Below are 22,033 nucleotides of genomic sequence, written 5' to 3'. Positions count from 1 at the left end.
AGAATTTTCGACGCTTGTTATTTTTGCTGGTATAAGTGGACCCATATTTATTCGTATTCGTAAATCGTACAGGATTATTATTAACCTTTCTTCCTCTTTTTATAAAATTTCTAAGCTCTAGCATCTATTGATTGGAAAAGCATCTATTGATGCGCAAAATTTGTTTGCAATTGGTATAAATTCATTTGGGAAAATCATCTCATTGGTATTTTTAATACTATACACCACTATACCTATATGATTAAATGAAATACCGTCATCCGGGGATACTTGCAACACTTTTGAACTTTGACTTAGTATAACTTTCGAAGTATACCGTTTAGGTCCAAATGTAAGTAGCCAAAACTTGTATAGTGGTGAGTACTTTTGATTTATGATTATGAGAAAAATATAAACTAAATGAATCTGCAGAATGAACCGAAAATAGGGATGTTGCAAGTTACCCAGTAAACGGGGTTACTTGCAACACTTTTCTGATTTTGCGTTTCTTATGATTTTATATCTGATTTCAAACCGCGAATTACTATTTGGAGATATTTTGAATGTATTTGTAGTAAAACAAAAGATACTGGAGGCGTTTTTTGTTTCCCAATTTCGTCTATCGCTTATTTAAAGATATTCGGTGAAAATGTAGCATGTCAGCGAACTCCAAATTGCCGTTTCAAGGTACGTGGAATTTTTCACAATTTTAATTTTTCTGGAGATGGTGGTAGACAAAATAACATCGTACAGATGTAAACTTACTTTGTACATACCGTCTATTAGCATAATTTTCATTTTTACAAGTGCTGCAAGCCGCGCCATATTGGAAGTAACAACACGAATTCATCGTTTCTACTCCAAGTTCAAAATATTAACAAAGCTCAAAGTTGCTATTTGTTAGCTTATATGATGCACTTATTATGTACAGGAACCAAACAATAAAAAATAATTCCATGTTAATGAACTGACGCAACTTTGCACATCCATTTTTCCTACTCTGAAAGTGAAATTACTTTCCAATCGTATAAAAACAAGCAAAACAATGATGTAATGGATTAAACTTAACTAAACAATAGGTAAACGTCCCTTCTTTAAAATGGCATTAGGTACAAATGGTTATGTTAACAAACAAATGCGTTAGACCTGTCAAAAGCGCCATGCGCCAAAGTGTTGCAAGTAACCCCGGTGTTGCAAGTATCCCCGGATGACGGTACTTTTCTTCGCTTTTTGTCTTGCTCGTCCGATTGCAAGTGAAGAAAATGACAATTAAAATGTTTCTCACTCTTCTTGTATTTCTATGCAAATTTTAAAATTGTAAATCGCATATACATACATACACACATACACGCATACATCTATACATACATACATACATAGACGCATGCATGCATACGTACACATACATAACACATACATTGAATACAATCGACCCTTGATTAATTTATTTCTATTTTATACATTTTAACGGTTTAATATACGGCACTTAAGTGTTAAAGTTTGAATAACTTTTGAATCAATCGTCCGATTTTCAGTAACTTGGTTTCGTTTTATAGATCTCAACAGTAACTTTCAAATGATAATAAATTGTAGGATGTTTCCTATTGAATTAATGCTTATATGCAACAAAAAGCAGTTTTAAATACATTTTTTTCACATTTCTTTATGTAACTTTCAAACCACAAGCCCAATCGTCATGAAATCTTGAAGTTACGGTTTTGAAAGACTTCCCTTTCATATGCAATCAATTTTGGTCAAATCGGTTAAGGGACCTATGAGATAATGAAATCCCATATTTTTCGTATTTTTATACATAACTTTTGAACTAAAAGTCCGATCAGTATGAAATTAAATAGCAAACAATGGGACACCCAGACCTTTCATTTGACACTAGGATCATTAAAATAGGTCCAGCCATCTCCGAGAAACGTTGGTTCAATCAAAAGCACACACACAAACACACACACACACACACACACACACACACACACACACACACGCACACACACACACACACACACACACACACACACACACACACACACACACACACACACACACACACACACACACACACACACACACACACACACACACACACACACACACACACACACACACACACACACACACACACACACACACACACACACACACACACACACACACACACACACACACACACACACACACACACACACACACACACACACACACACACACACACACACACACACACACACACACACACACACACACACACACACACACACACACACACACACACACACACACACACACACACACACACACACACACACACACACACACACACACACACACACACACACACACACACACACACACACACACACACACACACACACACACATACAGAAAATGCTCTGTTTTCGAGTCGAATGGTATATGACATTCGTCCCGCTAGGCTTTCTTTCGATTTTCGGTTTTTCGAGTGATTCTTATACCTTTATACTATATTTTCATATAGTAGAAAGGCAAAACCGTGATTTCTTACATGTGGAATGATATCGCGGATAATCGCTTTATTTTATTGGATGTGGCTATGTTTGATGCTTTCACATGCTACACAATTATGAATTACCTTGTTTTGCACCAAAATAAAATGCGCATTCATAATTTTACAAAATAATTTCCGCGTTTTTAAACAATTGGGCCATTCTACCCCGCCGGCAACTACGCTCGAAAATTTATTAATACTGCCAGCACCACCACGGAGCTCAGTGTGGGAGATATATTTTAGACCAAACCTCGTGTTTTTAGTCTTGACCTTGAAATGCGGTGCTGACCGAGTTGGTGCGAAATCCGTCATGTGGGTAAAACTTACTGAATGGATCTAACACAAAAATAAATAAAATCATTGTCATGCATACATGTTATTAATTGACAAGAGAAGTAGTTTTACATCTAGCGATTGATGTTCAGCGAAAGTTTCGTTTATTGATCATTTACCTAATACAGTTGGATTTCGATTTTGGTATGGTTCGATTTTGGCATGGTTCGATTTTGGCATGCCTCGATTTTGGCAACAAAGGTATTCGTTTTTGGCAACACAAGATATATTACTTCCAAAAATGTGCTTAAATATCAATCAGTTGCTGCATACATGCTTTAAATGACGAGGAAATGATGCCCTCAGTATGTTCGTAAGAAAAAGTTATGTGGTTTCGAATAATAATATTTTTATTGCCGTAGGACTACGTCTTACCGCAGGGAGTGAATAACTTATTTGCACCGGACGGGTAGCTCTTGGCGGACTTTTTAAACATAAAATGATTGCAATCGTTGATTAATGATATTTAGTCAATTTCTAAAGCATTTACATTAAGTTTTTTCATATCGAAAAAGCGTCTCGATTTTGGCACGGTGTCGATTTTGGCAACATAGGCGATACGCATTTGTTGTCAAATTCGAAATCCTACTGTATTCCAGTTAAAAGAAAATCAATTATCGGTAAAGCATTTTAATTGCTCGGCAACAATATATCCAAAATCGGCTCTGTATGAATCCTTACTAGTCCTTTTGTCTAACCGCATCAAAACCAGATCATTCTTTTTTCACACATCTCAATCAACACAATCAAACAATAGACAATAGACCGATCCGCCTGCACTGTGGGTTGTGGGATGGTCCGTCGGATTTTCTCGATTTCCCTCGTTAATTTCCCCCTCGCGCAGCCCAATCGAACTACCGCCTTTGGTGACGAATCAGGACATAAATTTCCCGCTACTTCGGCCGAACGAAAGAAGGAAAAGGGCACTCGAGTTGACCTCAATAGATCATAAATATTTACTTGTGCGCCCTCTCGCTCACACGTACGCCTGCTCGCTGGCGGTTCGACGGTCAACGATCTTCGCGAAGCAAGCATAAGCAACGCGCGCCCGTTGACCACCCCGGTGCCGCTGTACCCGACGGGGTTTCACATCAGTAGCCGGTAGCGGTACCGTTTTCATTGTATGTACACTCTATAACCTGCAATGTAGCCCATCGGCTGCGCTGTGCAATGTCCGATAGAGAGGGAGAGAGCGCACTTTTAAACCGAGCCGCGTCGGAGTCTCCTTGCGTGCATGTAGAACCAAAAAGATTCTGATTGGTTCTGGAGCACCCACAAGTCATCACCTGCCTCGTGGAACACTCACCCACCGCCGCCCGTTCCGAGCGCATAGGTCCAAGACCACCTAACCTGACCGCGAGAATGCGCAACGAAGACAGAAAAACGAAATCAGCGGGAGGGGTCAGGCTACACGATTTCTTTCTTTTCTGACGTCGTTCTGCCGTAGCTGAGCGCGAACAAAAGATTCTTTGCTCGAATGGTTGTTCTTAATCCGTCGATCGGCCACAGCCTGATCAAGCAGTGCTCACTAGTACGAGCGAACGAAGAAGAAAGCGCTGACAGCCACGCACAGAATGAATGAAAGCGGCATCACTGTCTCATTGGTATGAATGAGACAACTCTAGCATACAAAGATCACGGCACTCAACATAAACGAAGAAATAAAGAGAATGAGCGCGCACATAAAAGCTTATGTTGAGTTCCGAACTCTCACCTGAGCAATGCCCATGAAAGAGAGAAAACCACCCTTCAGCATCGCGAGGGCAGTAAAGTGACTCGTACGCATTGCGAACTGGGTGAAACTGGAAAGAGAGGTAAACTGATAGAGAGAAGGAACTCAACATGATCTTACCCCTAAGATCATGGAAACTCGCGCAGAGTCCTACTTGGCTGCCAGTTAAGTCTGATCCGCCAAGGTAGACACTTTTCAGTTGTTTGTCTGATTCTGCGGTGATCGTTCGTAAAATCAGTTTCGCTAGCTCGTTCCAACCATTGTGAATATTCAACAACCGTTCGCGTTGGTGCGAGAGTGGTCTTCTCCAGTGGAAGGTGTTAATTGTGGCTGCGAGCATTTTTGCGTTTCGCGAGCGAGCCAGGATTGCTCAATTCAAGTGTTGTTAAAACCTGGAAGTCGAAATCCGGTGAGCAGGGGTTTTCCCCGTCGAAGCAAAATAAAGGGATGAATGCTGTTTGCATAGTCGAATTAGGTCACTTCAGTGATCGAGGTGTGGTGAATCTCGGCAGAAGTGATTTGAGAATAAAATGAAACAAATCTGATTCAAGTGGTAATCGCAGCTGTGGGGCCAAACCGTGAATGTGAGAAGTTTAACAGTGGCAAATCGCATGAGCATGCAACAGTTCTGTGCAAATCGCGCAACTTTACATGGTCTCACTTTGAATCAACGGTTAGATGCGGAAGTTAACCCGAACCTCAAACAACCAGATCGTAGTGCAGAAGAGCAGAATCAAGAGAAGACAATTACAGTGTTATAAACTTGGAAACTTCAATCGGACTCATTTTCGGCGGAAACGAGCCTAGCCAGCAACGGCAGCAAGGTTTAGGGCGAAGGTTGTTGATTTTATAGCTTTCACCCGTCATTGTGGTCATTTCGGAATATCTACTGACGTTCATCGGGCAGCGCATTCTCGAAACAGGAAGCAATTATCGAACGGGCGGCGATTGAACGCAAAGGTGAGCTAAGAAATGATTGGTTTAACTTTTCCTTCCAGTGCACTCGCAGTGCACTGCGCCACTGGGAGTCCTGAACTCCTAGAACAACAGCGAACAACCTTTTTTTCGGTGTTTCTTTTAAATGTGAAACAAAAATGAAAAACATCATACGCATAAATCTACGTGGATGAGAACTCCGGGATGATCTTCTGCAGTGCGATTTTTTGCGTCGTAGTTTGCTTCTGGCGTCCAGGTCACTTCGTTTTGCCTGGAAAACCATTAAGAACCACTTATCTCAAGTTAAGATCTTTGTCGTCCTTCTTATACCCTGTTGTTTTTCCTCCTCGCTCGAGTGCTGTTCTTCTTGTTGATCCTTTGTCCACCTTAAGAGGTTCTCTTTACCACAGTCACAGTCTTTGTCTTAAGTGACCGCACAATTTCCAACACAATGTGCATGTGCATCCATGGCTCCGCTCTTGCGAAGCGCCATTTCCTGGGAATTTGAACGCGAACTCCCTTGCCGAAACAGTGTGCGGTAGATCCATTCCGCCTCATTCGGACGCAGATACGATCGTGAGAATTATGACGCACATCTTGAACTGCGGAGAGAGGGTGATCATGTTAAAATGACAACTGTTGACTGTTGACCTTTTTTGTCGGCGTAGTGATTACAATCGGTGGCGCTTTTTACGCGCGATTGCACGTGACTGATGTCGAAAGAGTCTGTGAGAACTATCGGATTTTTTTTTCCTTTTTGACCTGGCTGAATCCTACGGAATACTTGAGCAACAAATTGTTACGAATACTGACACTGCCAATCCGCTGCTGGCTGGCGTCACTCAGGTTGTCGCCAGAATCGTAAATCCTTTTCGGGCAATCCGAGCAAAACCTTGCTGGCAATAATAACATTCCTCAACAATCCTAGGTGAATTGATTCAATACCCACTCTCTGCTATGTATACCTGACGACAACCAAATCCCGATTCCCGCAACTACCTAGCACTTGTGCACTGCACTTTTCGTAGAAACTGAAACCTGAACCCTTGCCGTTTTCAACCTTCGCCTTGCATCGCATGCAAATGCACTTCTATTGCACCAATATCCAACAACAGAATCATAAATAAACAAATAATTATTATCAACCGTTCGTTACTCACGACGCTTTACGTAAGTCTGGCTGGTCTGAGGCAGTTCATTCTAGACCTGTGCGTGTGAGGCAGCACTCTCCTCCAATTCATCTACCAACCCTTCGCATTATTAGACACCTCCAGATCTCAACAAAATCGCCTTGGCGCCAATTTCCATACCCGTTTGTCCGGGCGGATCACATTCAGGCCAAGCTTCGGTTCTATTTATAGGGCACAGGTTTCACGGAAAAAAATGTCATCTAGTCTCATTTCAAATTCATTACAATATGTCGCTTTAGTTGGATGAATCGATCGATCGATCGATCGAAATCAATGCGTCCTTCCGCTCGTCGTCGTCTTGTATCAGCGGGAGTGACGGAATTCGTAGCGAACTTTGCGGCAGTACCACGGATCACACATTCAGGTATCAATTTCGTGCCGGCTTTTTGCTTTGCAGGCTGTGCACTGCAGTACGATTGCTGGCGAAGATGATTACCGTTAAACCAACACGTTCAGCCGAACACCGGTTGTCGCCTGTTCCGGTGGGATTTGTCGAGTTCGGTTCGGATTTATTGGACACCTTACGCACCACGAAACCGAAGTGTTATGATTGTGCATAAAGGCTCCTCGCAATGTTTACCATTGCATGTGGGCGGATATGTTCGGCAACCTGTCTGGCGACAGGTTTCAAGTGTCGCCACACTGACAGACGCCAAGAGAGCGACGGTGAGCGAGAGGGAAATGTCCTAACGATTAGTTTTACTGCTACCGTCGGATATTTCGGGTAGGAAGCATCGAGGAAGCATGAATGAGTTCATTGAGGATCGGGGTCGTTTTTTAAGCAACGAACAGGACAGGTACAAGAACGGTATTTACCTGCTAAAAATTAAAATACTGTAGAAGTGTTGCTAGAAAGGAGGTAACTGCCAATCCAAAGGAGTTGTTTTATTTCGTAAAAATATCCCTCGTTGGTCAAAAGTCGTAGCCAGAAGAACAGTTAGCACTAGCTATTCATATATTTTAACGTATCAACCAGAAGCGAAAATGATTTGTTTAAAGAAAGTGTACGATATCATTACCATGTAAAGCAAGTTGCTATGTCCTATGTTATCAATCCAGCATTCAATATACTCGTAAGAATTAACCAAAATTTAAAAGAACATAACGTACAAACTACATTTGAAATATTTAATTACTTTATTATTTTTGAATGTTTAATCATAAATCCTGGATCAATCTTAAGGATTCATAAAACATATCACAGGTCAACGAAATTGTAGCAAGGTTGTATAAACCTCAGTGGTTTAGAAAACGGTTGAATCAACTTCGATAAACATGCACAGACAAATAGACGACCGGCAAACAAATAATTTCAGCCACCAAATTACTAAATTATAATTAAACTGTTTAACCGCTTCAAACTAAAGTGATTTTTTTTTCCTAAAAATAAATGCGAGGTATGTGGAAATCGAGAAAGAATTGTTTGTGTAGTACATAAAAAACTAATCAGAACTTTTTGATATATTTTCATTTCGTTTCGAATTTGTGTGCGAAATTGCTGAATTTTCATAAGGCACTCCGCAAACAAAATCAAAGCTAGCTCCTGTCGAAAGCCACAAAAAACATGAAACTTGCCTTGAAAGTAAAGCCTGGGTAAAAGTTATTCTGGACGCAAAGAACATCCTATAATTCTAGATTGGAGTGGCGTAGAAACCCTGGACTGGATTGTAGTATTTTTTTGAGCTTTAGCACAGATACAGACGTTAAAGCTAGAAGACTTTGTATAAGAAAACTTGTGTAAATAGTATTGTTTAAAAATCATAGCTCACTACCGCCATCTATTGAACGTATTGCCACGTATTGCGTATTCATCAATAATTGTAATAATAACTTACTTCATATCGGTAATACAGTTATTTTTCTGCATGGACCGCCAGCGACTGTAATTAACACGCCTATAGGAACTCGTCTTTAATCTTTTGATTATAGACGTTTGTCGGTGATTGTCGTTATTTGCTGACAGTTGACGATAACTACCGATATCCTTTTTGATCGTCACCACGCTCAGTAGTTCCTGCTGTAGAGCAGTGATTGCGCCATCTACAATTGATTGCTTGATACTTGCAGCAAAATGGCGGGCGTTTACAGATGTAGCGCATGCACGTTTAAACGTCTGTATCTGAAGCTTTAGGTTCACAGTAATACATCATTGCATTTCTCTGGTTCTGATAAAATCTCGAACTTTGTTCATTAGCATTCATTATTCCTGTGCAGTTGAAGATGTGACTAGATCAGTAGGTTTCTTTCATTTTGAATGCATTTCTTTAGCACTGTTGGTGGTCCCCTCGCTTGGTCGAAGTTGTTGCTTAACAATTGCCCAAAATTTTTCAATACATCAAAATTTTAGACAATTTGGAAGGTTTATCTCTTTAGAGTACCACTTAAGCTAGCGAATGCTAACTAAATCAGGCCAGAATATAACTTTACCTTTATTTTTACGAATGAATGCCAAATCCGTTTCTTCAAGCATTCTCTAATGCATACATTCGTACCTGTCTGGTTTTTTTTTCATGTGTGGACTCATCACTGGGACCAGTATAGTTGATCTATTATGATATCGCCCGGGTTTTTTTCTGTATGACCTGCACTACATTTCTTTTTGCTATAATCGCTATTGAATGAGCGATATGCTCATTAAATTTTATACGTGCTTGTGTGTATTGGGGTTTACCCTTCCTTCAAAGCTTAAACTACTTTACCCACTTATTCCTCGCTGCCAGTACTATCCCATATATAACCGTCCCTGGCGAGGACACATTCGTACCTTTGACCAGTACACTTAACTATCAGAGGGACATTTGCACTGTCAAGAGGCTCCAGAGGGTAAATATAGAATTCAGCATGAAGGAAGGGTAAATGACCCAGCTAGCATTTTCATATGTATAAAAAAAGGTAAAAATCAGCATTACGTACAGATATACATGCTAAATAAATCGTATTTCATGCGCAAAATTGGCATATCCGTACTATTTTGGAGGCGATATACGTGATTATGAATAGTTTTGAGCGTTACGACTATATAAGTATTTATATACGATAATATTCGATTAAGCGCGAGTCGCTCCGTACTACTCTACGATTTTGTGGTGAAAATCGTATGTATGTCCGTCATTATCATTATATACGACAGAAAATCAACTTGATCCCACTTTATCCAGCTTGTGTTACGATTTCGAGTTTGTTAGGAGATATTTACGATAGTTTTCGTACATTGATATACGAGTTGGTGCTAGCTGGGGAAGGGCCTGAGAATGCACCCATGCTAAAGTCACTTGACAAGGAATGGCTTGATTCTACTAAGATTCGAACCCACGAACATTCACTTCTTAAAGCAGACTCGATAAACTTGCGCCTACGGTGGCCCCTTACTTGTACTTTCCCGGAAAAAAATAACCATAACACGAAGATAAAAATTATTGTGACAGTAGTATACAAAATACAGTAAAAACAATAAAATTTATCGTCAGAAATGAGAACCAAGCCATCAAACTTATTGTTGTCCACAATAACTTTCATGGTTTTCAGAGATTCTACCATAAAAATAACGGGTTGTTAAGTATCTTAACAATAAAAAAATCTAGTTTTTCGCGAACAAAAATTTTCATTCACAGTAAAAGTTAGCGTCCTTTTATGGTAATTTTTTAGGCGAAAAAAACAAAATATAATTAAAAAAGGCAGCAAATTTATGAAGAAATATGGCCTACTCTTTAATATGAAAGAAGAAACAAAAATTTGAATAAAATTTGAATTTGAGGCATTTTTCCAAAAAATTTACCATAAGTTTCAATGTTCACAATTTAATGTAAATTTTGTTTCGGGTTGCCACGCCTAGTTGGAATGTAAAATTTTTGTATTGCCAATTGCAGGGAAAATTGTCCAATCAATAAGTGCGCAATCTATACCTATAAAGAAGGATTTCTGTCTGTCTGTCCGTATGTTCCTTATAGAATCGAAAACTACTGAAAATATGCATGTAGAGGTTTTTTGGGGCCAGGAAAGGTTTTAGTAATGGTTAGAAACCCCTCCCCCCACTAAGAGGGGGGGCTCCCATACAAATGAAACACAAATTTCTGCATAACTCGACAACTAATCAAGCAAATAGAACAAAATTTGGCATGTGGGTGTTTTCGGTGACAAGAATTTATTCTATGGTAAATTGAGACCCCTCCCCTCTTTAAAAGGGGAATTATAACTCTTCTCCCCTTAAAGAGGGGGGGGGGGCTTCCATACAAATTTCCTCATAACTCGAGAACTAATCAAGCAAATGGAACCAAATTTGGCATGTGAAAGTTTTCGAGGGCAAGAATATTTTTATGGTGAATTAGGACCCCTCCCAACTTTAAGAGGAGGGGCTCCTATACAAACGAAATACAAATTTCCTCATAACTCGAGAACTAATCAAGCAAATGGAACCAAATTTGGCACGTGGCTGTTTTTGGAGACAAAATTTTTTTCTATGATGAATTGGGACCCCTTCCCACTTTAGGAGGGGGGCTCCTATACAAATGAAATTCAAATTTCCTCATAACTCGAGAACTAATCAAGCAAATAGAACCAAATTTGGCATGTGGAGGTTTCTGGAGGCAAAAATATTTTCTATGGTGAATTAGGACCCCTCCCAGCTTTAAGAGGGGGTGCTTCTATACAAATGAAATACAAATTTTCTCATAATTCGAGAACTAATCAAGCAAATGGAACCATATTTGGCATGTGGGTGTTTTTGGAGGCAACCATTTTTTTATGATGAATTAGGACCCCTTACCTTTTTAAGAGGGGGGGGCTCTCATACAAACGAAATACAAATTTCCTCATAACTCTAGAACTAATCAAGCAAATGGAACCAAATTTATCATGTGGGTGTTTTTGTAGGCAAGAATATTTTCTATGGATTTCTCAACTTTAAGAGGGGTGGGGGCTCCTATACAAATGAAAAACAAATTTCCTCATAACTCGAGAACTAATCAAGCAAATGGAACCAAATTTGACATGTAAGTGGTTTTGGACGCAAGATTTTTTTCTATGGTGAATTGAGACCCCTCTCTTCTTTAGAAAGCGAGTTATGGCCCATCTCACCTTTAAGAGGGTGGGCTTCCATACAAATGAAATGCAAATTTCCTCTTATCTCGAGAACTAATCAATCAAATGGAACCAAATTTGGCATGTGGGAGTTTTAGATGGCAGAAATTTTTTCTAAGGTGAATTACGACCCCTTCCCCTTTTAAGAGGGGAGCTCCCATACAAATGAAATTCAAATTTCCTTATAACTTGAGAACTAATCAAGCAAATGGAACCAAATTTGGCATGTGGGAGATTTTGGAGTCTTGAATTTATTTTACGATAGTTAGAGACCTCTCACCCCTGTGGTAGGGGGATATGGACTCTCATACAAATAAAACAGAAATTTTTGCGAAACTCAAAAACTAATCGAACTCGAGAAATTCGAGACTCTTCCATAAAACATTAGTCAATACAAGACCACAAAAACTATCTATAGTAACACTAGATCATTCAGGACGAGACGGTCGCGAGTGTTGCCGGTGACCCGCCGTCGGAAGGGCCGCCCACTGGGGGCTTGCAAAACTCGAGATTGTGACAAAGATCATCCGAGATTCATGATTTATGTACAACACAGGTTAATTTGTGGCAATACGAAGTTTGTCGGGTCAGCTAGTCGCTTATAAAAGTGCAATTTTAGCTTAAATCATTTCGGTCTCTTCGGCACACTTTTTGCTTGGAATGCACAGTGATCCAATACGTTTCAACCATTCGGTACCAATGCATTATGAGTGTGTTCTTTCGAAAAGACATCAATCGAAGGAATTGAACAAAATAGACTTAAGTTAGTAATTTGGAAGCTTTTCTCTTATTAATTGCGTCAAATAACTTTAAATTTACATTCATTTTCGAATCGGAAATAGGCGAAAGAATTGCTGGTAACTAAACTTGTTAGAAAGCGATTGTCAACGTAAATAAAATGGTGCATCCGAACTACATTTTAATTGTTCTGTACACATGACTGGGATGGATTCTTAAAACAAATATAATTTTTGAGGATACAAATAGATACAGACAATTGACACTTTTTAGTAGGGGTTGTTTGATCAGCCACCATTTGTCACCTTGAGAAAACTTACCCAACAAACATTTTGGTTGAATAACGGCTTATCAAGCGCTTGTTACCCGGTAATTAGCTATACAACGGTTGAATAAGCTACTAATAAAAAAATATTTGAGGGGTAAAGCTTAAAGAAGTACTATTTTTCACCAAAAAAGCTCAAAATTTCCGAAACTTTAGAAAATAATATATAATAATGTTCTACGAAAACGTTGATTTTAGCAAGATAAACAACTTTCTAGAACACTATGAACACGTAAAAGTTGACCAGAATAAGTCAGGGTTTAAAAACTGTTTTGAAGGGTTTGTCCATGAATAGATAATTTCCATGAAAAGATACAAGTATGATGTTGGCAAATTTGTTTGTATTGATATTTACTACAACTTTGCCGAAAGTACCAAACCTGCACTCGAATATACGAGAAAATAAATTTCGCATCTCACTTTTAAGGGAATTAATCACCCAAATATTTCTCTCACAAGGAGGGGATAGTTATACCAAGAAATGTTCTTAAAGATACTACATGCGAAAAACTTCACGTTTCGGCGCAATATCACACAATCACGTTTTTCGCTGTTTGGATCACTGTGGAATGTAACGAAAAAGTGCAACGAAGATACCGAGACGATGTTATGTAAAATAGCACTTTTATGAGCGATTGCGCATTTTGGATAATACAATTTTCCTTGCAATCAGTAATGTAATACGTCAACATCACACGCATACATTCTTTCCAATGGTCGCGATCACTAATACTTGTAATCAATAGTAACTCCCTTGGGATAAGAGATGGCGTTTGTAGTACCGTCCTTTGCTGTGATACATGCGAACCTTCTGCTATGCCCAGTCTTGAGTTCTGGTGTTTTCGACTTTAGCCAAATGGTTCCAGTACCTACCACAAGAGGCGATTCAACCGTACATAAAGTTTGAAAATCGTGTTTTTACAAGAGCGGTATTTTATTCCGTCAAGGTTGTTCCGCGCCACACTGCACTGTACAATGGAATACTTATGGTGTGTATGATCGTTTTTCATCCACTTCCTGTGAACGAATCATTACAAAATTAATATCAAAATTAGCAGAAAAGTCTGTAGAATCGTAATCTGAAATAAAAAGTGTGAATGTCTGTACCCTGGGACACGAACGAAGGACTCACGTAGCACTACGAATGCAGGTTCAATTCGACAAAACTTGACATTTTACAAATATTTGTTACGCAAATTTTTAATTTACTGTATTGTAATACAAGCTCGTAAATATTCGTATACATTTGATATAAGAAAACAAATTTAAATCATTCGGATCAGGGGTGGATCACCCTGGCTGTGGCATGAAGCGCAATACGGTTGCAAGAACGGACACCAAGATCATACGCTAAGTCAAGAAGAACCCGAAGGTAACGGTCCGCAAGATCCACGAAACGCTTCAGATATCAGTTTTCGTTCAAACTGATCGTCGCCGTCTCGTAGTACATGGGGTTAAATAACAAAGTTACCCAGAAACTCCCATTTATCAGCAAGCCAAGTAAAGCCAAATGGCTTAAATTTGCTTAGGAGCCTGCTGATAAGCCCCAAAAGTTCTGCAAAACGATTCTCTGGACGGACGAATCAAAATTCGAGCTGTTTAACCGAAAGCGGCGGGTTCGTGTGAAGAGCTTCAGAAGCACCACGTCCAAGGCACGTTGGAGCACAAAGGAGTGAAAGAGATGGTCTGCGGGTGTTTTTCGTGGGGTAAAGTGGGAAGTCGTGCGAAAACCGGTGGCATAATGATGGCAGATTGCTACATCAATATGCTACGAGAAAATCTGGAGGATTCGCTGATCTAGACGGGCCTTGCGAAGAAGTTCATATTTCAGCAAGACAACGACCCGCAGCATACTACCTGGAAAGCTAAGACTTTCTTTAGGTCTTGACGGAATATACTGCTGGCTGGAATGACCTCCGCAAAGCCCGGACCCTAACCTCATCGAGAACTTGTTGGCGATTGTCGATGCCAGGGCTGACAAAACTGGTGTCAATTTTGAATTGAAAAATAGAAAAAAACAACAGGAATACTTGAGTAAATTCAACTAATAAAGTAAAACGAAAAGTGAAAATCCTGACACACCAAGAATGCTGCCATTAATTTATTTTATGACTAATATTTGTTTGAAATTACACTGAATTGCGTCAAGAGTTACAGTAGGTATTTTGTTGTCACAAGAATCCATAGCTTTCTTTTCTACCCGTTCGAAATAGTAGAAATTGAGCCTTCGGCAACCCATGTGTAACTAATCAGTAGGCCATAAATACGGTTTGGATAATGGTTTTTATATATTTTGGTGTACAGAATGTGTGAAAATATTTCAAAATTCATAATCAATTTGCTGTTGCTCAATATGACTGCTTTTTCTTTTGACTATGGCCTTGAAACGGTCAAAAAACGAATCGCAAGCTGAACGAATGTGATTTGCCGGTATTTTGGCCTACTTATGGCTTATGGGTAATTGCTTTATTCAGCATCTTAAGCGCAAGGCTGGTGTATTTTTAGCTCGAACCTCGCTCATCAATATGGCCCAGAAAGAAAAATGCATCAGATTTACACGGTGATTATACGATGACGGTTTTTTTTCTCTAACAAGTTGACTTCTAAACCTAAAAATCCTACCAAATAAGTGGAATACAAAGGACACTGAAAAGCCTGTTTCAATATATCATGTTTCGTCTAACATGACATCGGTACATGGATCAGGAAGTGAAAATGCTTCAAAGGCTCTGTGGCTCCAACTGAGTGATTTATCAATTCTACAAACCCAGACGATGAGTGCAACATAGTTCAGCAACTCAATCAAGGTCCCATCCTGCTGTACGCCCACCAGAAACGCGCTTCCTGGTACGGTACGAATGCGTCATTGCCATCCGCCGTCAGTGACCGCCGAAAAAGAGACCTCTAAAAACGCGTACGTTTGCGCGCCGTGGTGTCTACGCGGTTTCGCTCAAGTGTGAGCACTTAACCGCTACAGAGCATGGCTGCCAGCCGTCGCGTAGTTTGTGCGCAACGTTCTTTTTTACCGCTGGCTGCCACCGCCGTCGTCGTCGTTGTTTTCAGCCAGCAAGCCAGCCAGCCAGCCAGTCAGTCAGTCAGTCAATCACCGGTCCGTAGTGCTCCGGTCAGACCCGGCGTCTTTTATTCGGTGTTGAATTATTTCCGTCATCCGATCGCCGCCAGCCGCCGTTCGTCCAAATAAATAATACCCGTGCGGCTCAGCGTGTGCTCTCATTAAAGTTCTAATTTATGTCCGTATGCGTCCGTGTTGGTGAGTGCGAACTCTAGCTCTGGGCTATGGGAATTCGAAGGTTAATTTCTATCGTAGATCGTGAATTTCCTTCGCCTGCGGACCGCCCTCCGCGCGATCGTGTGTCGTTAGAGAGGTCCCAAACCAATTCGGTGAACTCGGTCGGAAATGTCGGAAATTATAGGGTTCGTGATGGTTTTAAGCTCCGTCTGTTGTTTTCGCCCAGAATGGGAACCCATTTTCACTGCCTGTCGAACAGCAAAACCGTTACGGATTGAATAGTAGGACAGAAGAAAAAAAAGCATTTGCTTCTGTATCTAAAACGAATGACATGTGATACACGCGACTTGACTGTGTTTTTGACTTGGCTGGATTGAAGCTCTGAAATAGAAAATGGATCCGTTGTTGTGAGCAATGACAGTTACAGTAAAGTGGCTTTTTATGTTTGAAAACAAATAGCAGTAAACAACTTTCATAAGTCAGTTTCTGCGTAAAAATGCACTTATTGCAGTTTATTCACGAATAGGTGGATGGGAAATACATAACAAAATACCTAACGTGATATTCTATAATCCGGTATAATGCGCAATATTGACACGATCGCACTTCATACGCGAGAAACCGCAATGACTCACGGTGAATTGCAAGAGTGCGCGTAAAAAGATAAACATATCAGTGCAGCTTCTTCAATTAGTAGCTTCAACAGTGCAATAGCGTTCATTAGTTTATGAGTCTCCAGCCGCGGAGACAGATCGCAAAGTCAGTCCAGCCAGTTTGGCGGCCGCCATTTTGGCCACGCTTTTCCCGTCCAACCACCCTCGAACGAACGGAGACCGCGCGCTGCACTTGGCAACGCGGATCGTGCGCAAATCGGACGCGTGATTTTAATCCACAACACTCGCATACGTTGAATGCTGGATTCCGGGCTCGCTCGTGTGATCCAACACTGCGGTTCGCTTCTGCTGCCGCTGCTGCTGCTTGCTTGCTTGCTATACGATGTTGTTGTATATAATTAAATAATTTTAACTCGATTTCTTCCCTTCTGGTCGTTTCAGAGCAGCAAACACGAACATGCACGCGTGGCTTTTTGTCCTCGCGGTGCTGGCGATTCTACAGGGTGTAACGCAAGTCGCTAGCACCGACGGTCAATTCACCACTCCTGCCCTCTCAACCTCCATCAGCACATTCTTCACAACGACGGCCAGCAGTAGTAGTAGCAGGAGTAGTGGCAGCAACGGAAGCAGCAACAGTATCAGTGCCAGCAGTATCCCAGATGGTCATCAGCCACTGGCAGCAGCAACCGCCGAGAAGGCGCTCAGTGACAGTGGTATGGCGCAAAGTGAGCCAAAGGTGGACGAAGATAGTATAGAAAAACTACATCGAGAAGAGGACGAAGAAATAGAGAACACCGTGCACCAACCGGTCGCGAGTGAACTGCATCTACAGGTGCAAACCCACAGTAGTGATAGTGACAGCCTAGATCTTAGCAATAGTGATAGCAGTAGTAGTGATAGCAGTACTAGCCCTAGCCGTCGTAAACTCGATCCTGCAACACTAGTCCATTTCGCGAGTATGTTCGGTTTTTCCACACGAAGACCAAAAATCGATAGATCTAAGGTGGTGATACCGGAAGCGATGAAGAAGCTGTACGCCGAGATCATGGGCGTCGGTCAGGTCGATTCCGTCCACGTGCCAAAGAGGGGCCTCAGCACGCGCAACGCCAACACCGTGCGGAGTTTCACCCATGAAGGTAATTGTTTATCTCTTCCTCAAGAAAAAGTAGATTCCAGCCTTTAAGAAGGAGCCCAATGCTATCTAGGGTAATTTGCTAATTATTGCACACCACCCAATTATTGCACACTGCGTAGTATTTGCACCTTTTCACGACGTTTAATTATGTTAAATGTAATTTGACAACAACATCGGCTAGATAAATTCATTTTCCATCAGAATGTTGCTGTTTTCTTAGTTTTCTTTCAACGTGGTTTTTAAGCGTTATATCAAAATTTCTTACATGTGTCCCAATTTTGCTTTCATCAAACGATTTTCTTGTCAAAATTATTAAGAAAGTTGATTTACAAAATAAGCTTTCATTGAACGTTAGATGCAAACAAACATGTTCTATGAGTTTCGTAGCATTGATAGAAAGTTACTTTACTCAATAAATGAATAAATTGGATCTTTCTAACACAAATTGCCGATAAATTCGGAAGTGCAATAATTGGAACTATCATATGATTCTCTTTCCAATTTTGTTGCACACCTGTTTTGCTTGTAATAACCCCGGTGTTTCTGCAACGCCGATTTGACAGTTCACTTCTCGCGGTGTTGCTTTTTGTTTATCAACGCAAGCGGTGGGAGATGTAGTTTTCCGTATCGCGATTTTTTCCGTTTTCACCGTTTATTGCGAAGTTTCTAGGTCTTAATGGATGCTAAGGTCATCCTAAAGTATGTATATGTCTTTGTCTAGTAACTTTGTCCACAAATAAATCAAAACAAAAGCTGTGCAACAATTAAGCGTAAGATGTACAATAATACTATTTGAAGGTTATTTTGATGTGCAATAATTGGGTGTAGAGTTGCTACACAAAAAACTCGTTTTTCACGATTTTTGTGAGAAATTCAATACAGATGGCTATGGGAACCTATTTTATATTAGTTTACCGGCATACTAAGCGGTTTTGCCAAATAAAATTTGCTTTCATTTGTTCAAAACCAAATTGCTGTAGACAAGTGCTTAACTGTGCAAAAATTGTCAATTTACCCTACTATGCATTTTATTAAAGCCCGGTCTCGGGGTTTCGTGTGAGTGACTGCATTTTGTTTCGTCAGTATCGTGCTATTAATGAAAGAATGAAATGATATGAGGTTAACTAACAATTTCGCTATTTTGTGACGCACCATAACACAAGTATACACCAAAGATAGGGTGATTCACGGGGCGAATCACTTCAAATTTATTAAATATATTTAATATATTTATGCATATTTACATACTTTTACCCGGGTGCTAAATATATTTACCCGTACCGTGGACCCCCGTTCGTTTAACCGTTTTTAATCTGAACACTTTTTAACCCCGTTGGTTTGCACGACGTGCAAATTAAAAATGGTTCAAACGTGATTCTCAATATGACATCATTTGTTTATGCAGACAATGCACATGAACACGATTTGTTTGTGCTGATCTAGCTTATTTAATCTGTTTCACATTGCGTTTTCCCAACGATTATGGTAGAAATCCGATCGGAGAATGAAATATTCGCTGCTTGCAACTGCCAACTGAATCAAACCACCAAAACAATAACAATGAGCTGGGCAGCCAGTTCACACAAGTTCCAGCATATTTAGGGTTACCAGTTGTTCAAATTAAGTTAGTTTGCATGCGGAATCGTTCAAACAAACGGGGGTCCACTCTATTGATGTATATTTTACGAAAGTTTCAACCTTTTTCAATACGATCATGAGCTGTCATGTTCCATAACAGTATATGGCAAGAGTTGTTATGATGAGGTGTACACATTTAAATAGTAAATATATTTATCACATATTGAATATTTATGCAGGAAGTGATTTACCCCGTGAGGTGATTTATGTATTTTGGACAGGCGTTACGCGTAGGTACTCTATTTTGGTCATTTTCGGCAAAGCCAAATAGAAATGTCCAAAATAGCGCGCGCGTAACGCCTGTCCAAAATACATAAATCACCCTACTATCAGCATGCACATTAGCACAAAATTTTAGACTAATCTCAAGTTTTTAGTCTTGACCTTGGAATGAGGTCATACATATATTATTATTTTTTTTTGAAACGATGGTTCTACAATTGATGAAGGGACGGTAGGGGAAAGAAATGGAAAATTTTTTGGTGAAGGAGGAGGGGGAAGAGCGGAAAGGAAAGGGGGGGGGGTATTGGTAGCTATGCTTGACAAGTAGTCATTTTGACTCCTACCTTTTGTCCAATGCTGGAGCAGCGTTTTATTCCGTCGAGGTTTTCCGACGCCGCACTGGAATGCTTATGCGTATGATCGTTTTTCGGCCACTTCCTGTGGTCGGATCATTACAAAATTGGTATCAAAATAAGCGAAAAAGACTGCAGAAACAAAATCCGAAATAAAAAAAACAATGGCATTTTCAAAAGTTTTAGTCGTTCATGTCCCCTTAAAGAAGTCTTTAGCCCCCCACGGAAACCCCTTCTATTAAGGTGCATGCATTTTCCTACGTTTACTGACTTTACTGGGATTATCCTTTAGTTCAGTCCGAACGAGCGGTAATGACATGTAATGAGCATATACCGTGGACCCCCGTTCGTTTGACCGTTTTTAATCTGAACACTTTTCAATTTGAACTCCGCTGGTTTGCACGACGTGCAAATTAAAAATGGTTTAAACGTCATACTCAACATGACATCATTTGTTTATGCAGACAATGCACATAAACACAATTTATTTGTACTGATCTAGCGTGGTAAATCTGTTTCATATTCCGTCTTCCCAAAGATTATGATAGAAATCCGATTGGAGAATGAAACATTTGCTGCTTGCAACTGCCAACTGAATCAACCCACCAAAACAATAACAAAGAGCAGGGCGGCCAGTACATACACGTTTCAGCATATTTAGGGTTACCAGTTGTTCAAATTAAAAATTAACCCCGCTAGTTTGCATGAGGAATCGTTCAAACGAACGGGGGTCCACTGTACCAATATTTGTGCAAAATGAAGGTCGTAAGTATTTCGTGTTTTGGTCATTTGTGATTCGGCCATTTGTTGGTAATCCCGATTTAGTGCCCCCCACCGTCGAAAGCACCGGCCACTGCGGGGCAGCCCTTCCGCAAATCACGTCTATCTAGGTTTAGATACGCTTTCCTACACTCAAAATAATTTTCACGTCCAAATCACGGAAAAAGTTATGTGAATATTTTCCATCCAACTTTTCTCGTACTATTTGCGTGAGATCAAGTTAGATGTTATTGTATTTTCCAATAATGTTCAACTGAAAGTCACGTAACTCCCAGTAGAGAAACTTATGTGATTTTTCACGTGAAAAGGACGTGTGGATTATTTTGCGTGTAGATCTACCGACTTTTATTATTTTTCCCTAACCCTCACATCGACTTGCCGAATTGGTAGCGAATGGTCGAATAACAAAACACTGAGACCCAAATGGCCAAATTTCAACAACTATCACTGAAGGTCGCAATGAGTAATTCTCGCTGAAACGGGGCCACTACTGACACGAGGGCTTCACATATTGGAACTTTTGCGCTTAATTGGTTGAAAATGGTTAAAAAAAGAAACTTTCATTTTATTAGATGTGCAATGGCATTAACTGAATAAATCAACCAGTTATTTCTAGCAAGGTTCACAATTTTCATACAATTATTATGATATTACCAAAATTTGCTATGAAACAAACTACAAACGACACGGTTTTGTAAAAAGAAGGAAAGATAGGGCTTATAAACGAAGCGAAAAAAAAATTGGCGGTCATCTTGGATTTGGTGGTCTTGAAATTAAGATCGACTGGGGGGATCATGGCGAAAACGGCGATTTTTTGATAAAATCCAACATGGCGGCCAAATCCAAGATGGCCGCTAATTTTTTTCACTTCGTTTATAAGCCCTATCTTGCCTCTTTACGAAACCGTGTTGTTTGTAGTTTGTTTCATAGCAAATTTTGGTAATATCATAATAATTGTATGAAAATTGTGAACCTTGCTACAAATAACTGGTTGTTTTATTCAGTTAATTCCATTGCACTCCTAATTTTATAAATGTTTCTTATAGCATTTTCTCTCAGCTTTCCAATGGTGGTCTTAAAATTAAGATCGGTTGAGGACCTCATGGTGAAAACGGTGACTTTTTGATAAAATCTAATATAGCGACCAGATCCAAGATGGCCGCCAAAAAATTTTTCACTCCCTTGGAAAGCCC

The 22,033-nt window shown here is 40.1% G+C and overlaps 1 protein-coding gene across 1 annotated transcript in view; it reads left to right on the top strand.

The window, feature by feature from the left end:
* The first annotated feature begins 4,820 nt into the window (after nt 1-4,820).
* Nucleotides 4,821-22,033, top strand: part of LOC128741592 (protein decapentaplegic-like) — a 30,645-nt gene continuing 13,432 nt past the window's right edge. Inside the window, exons 1-2 of the mRNA XM_053837525.1 lie at nt 4,821-5,543; nt 17,154-17,848. Of these exons, the coding sequence (XP_053693500.1) occupies nt 17,170-17,848 (679 nt within the window). The 5' untranslated portion in view covers nt 4,821-5,543; nt 17,154-17,169. The remainder of the gene's footprint in view (nt 5,544-17,153; nt 17,849-22,033) is intronic.

Source organism: Sabethes cyaneus, chromosome 3 (assembly GCF_943734655.1).
Source record: "Sabethes cyaneus chromosome 3, idSabCyanKW18_F2, whole genome shotgun sequence".
Taxonomy (NCBI): domain Eukaryota; kingdom Metazoa; phylum Arthropoda; class Insecta; order Diptera; family Culicidae; genus Sabethes; species Sabethes cyaneus.
The sequence above is the reverse complement of the archived record's forward strand: the minus strand, read 5'-3'. Positions and strand labels throughout refer to the sequence as shown.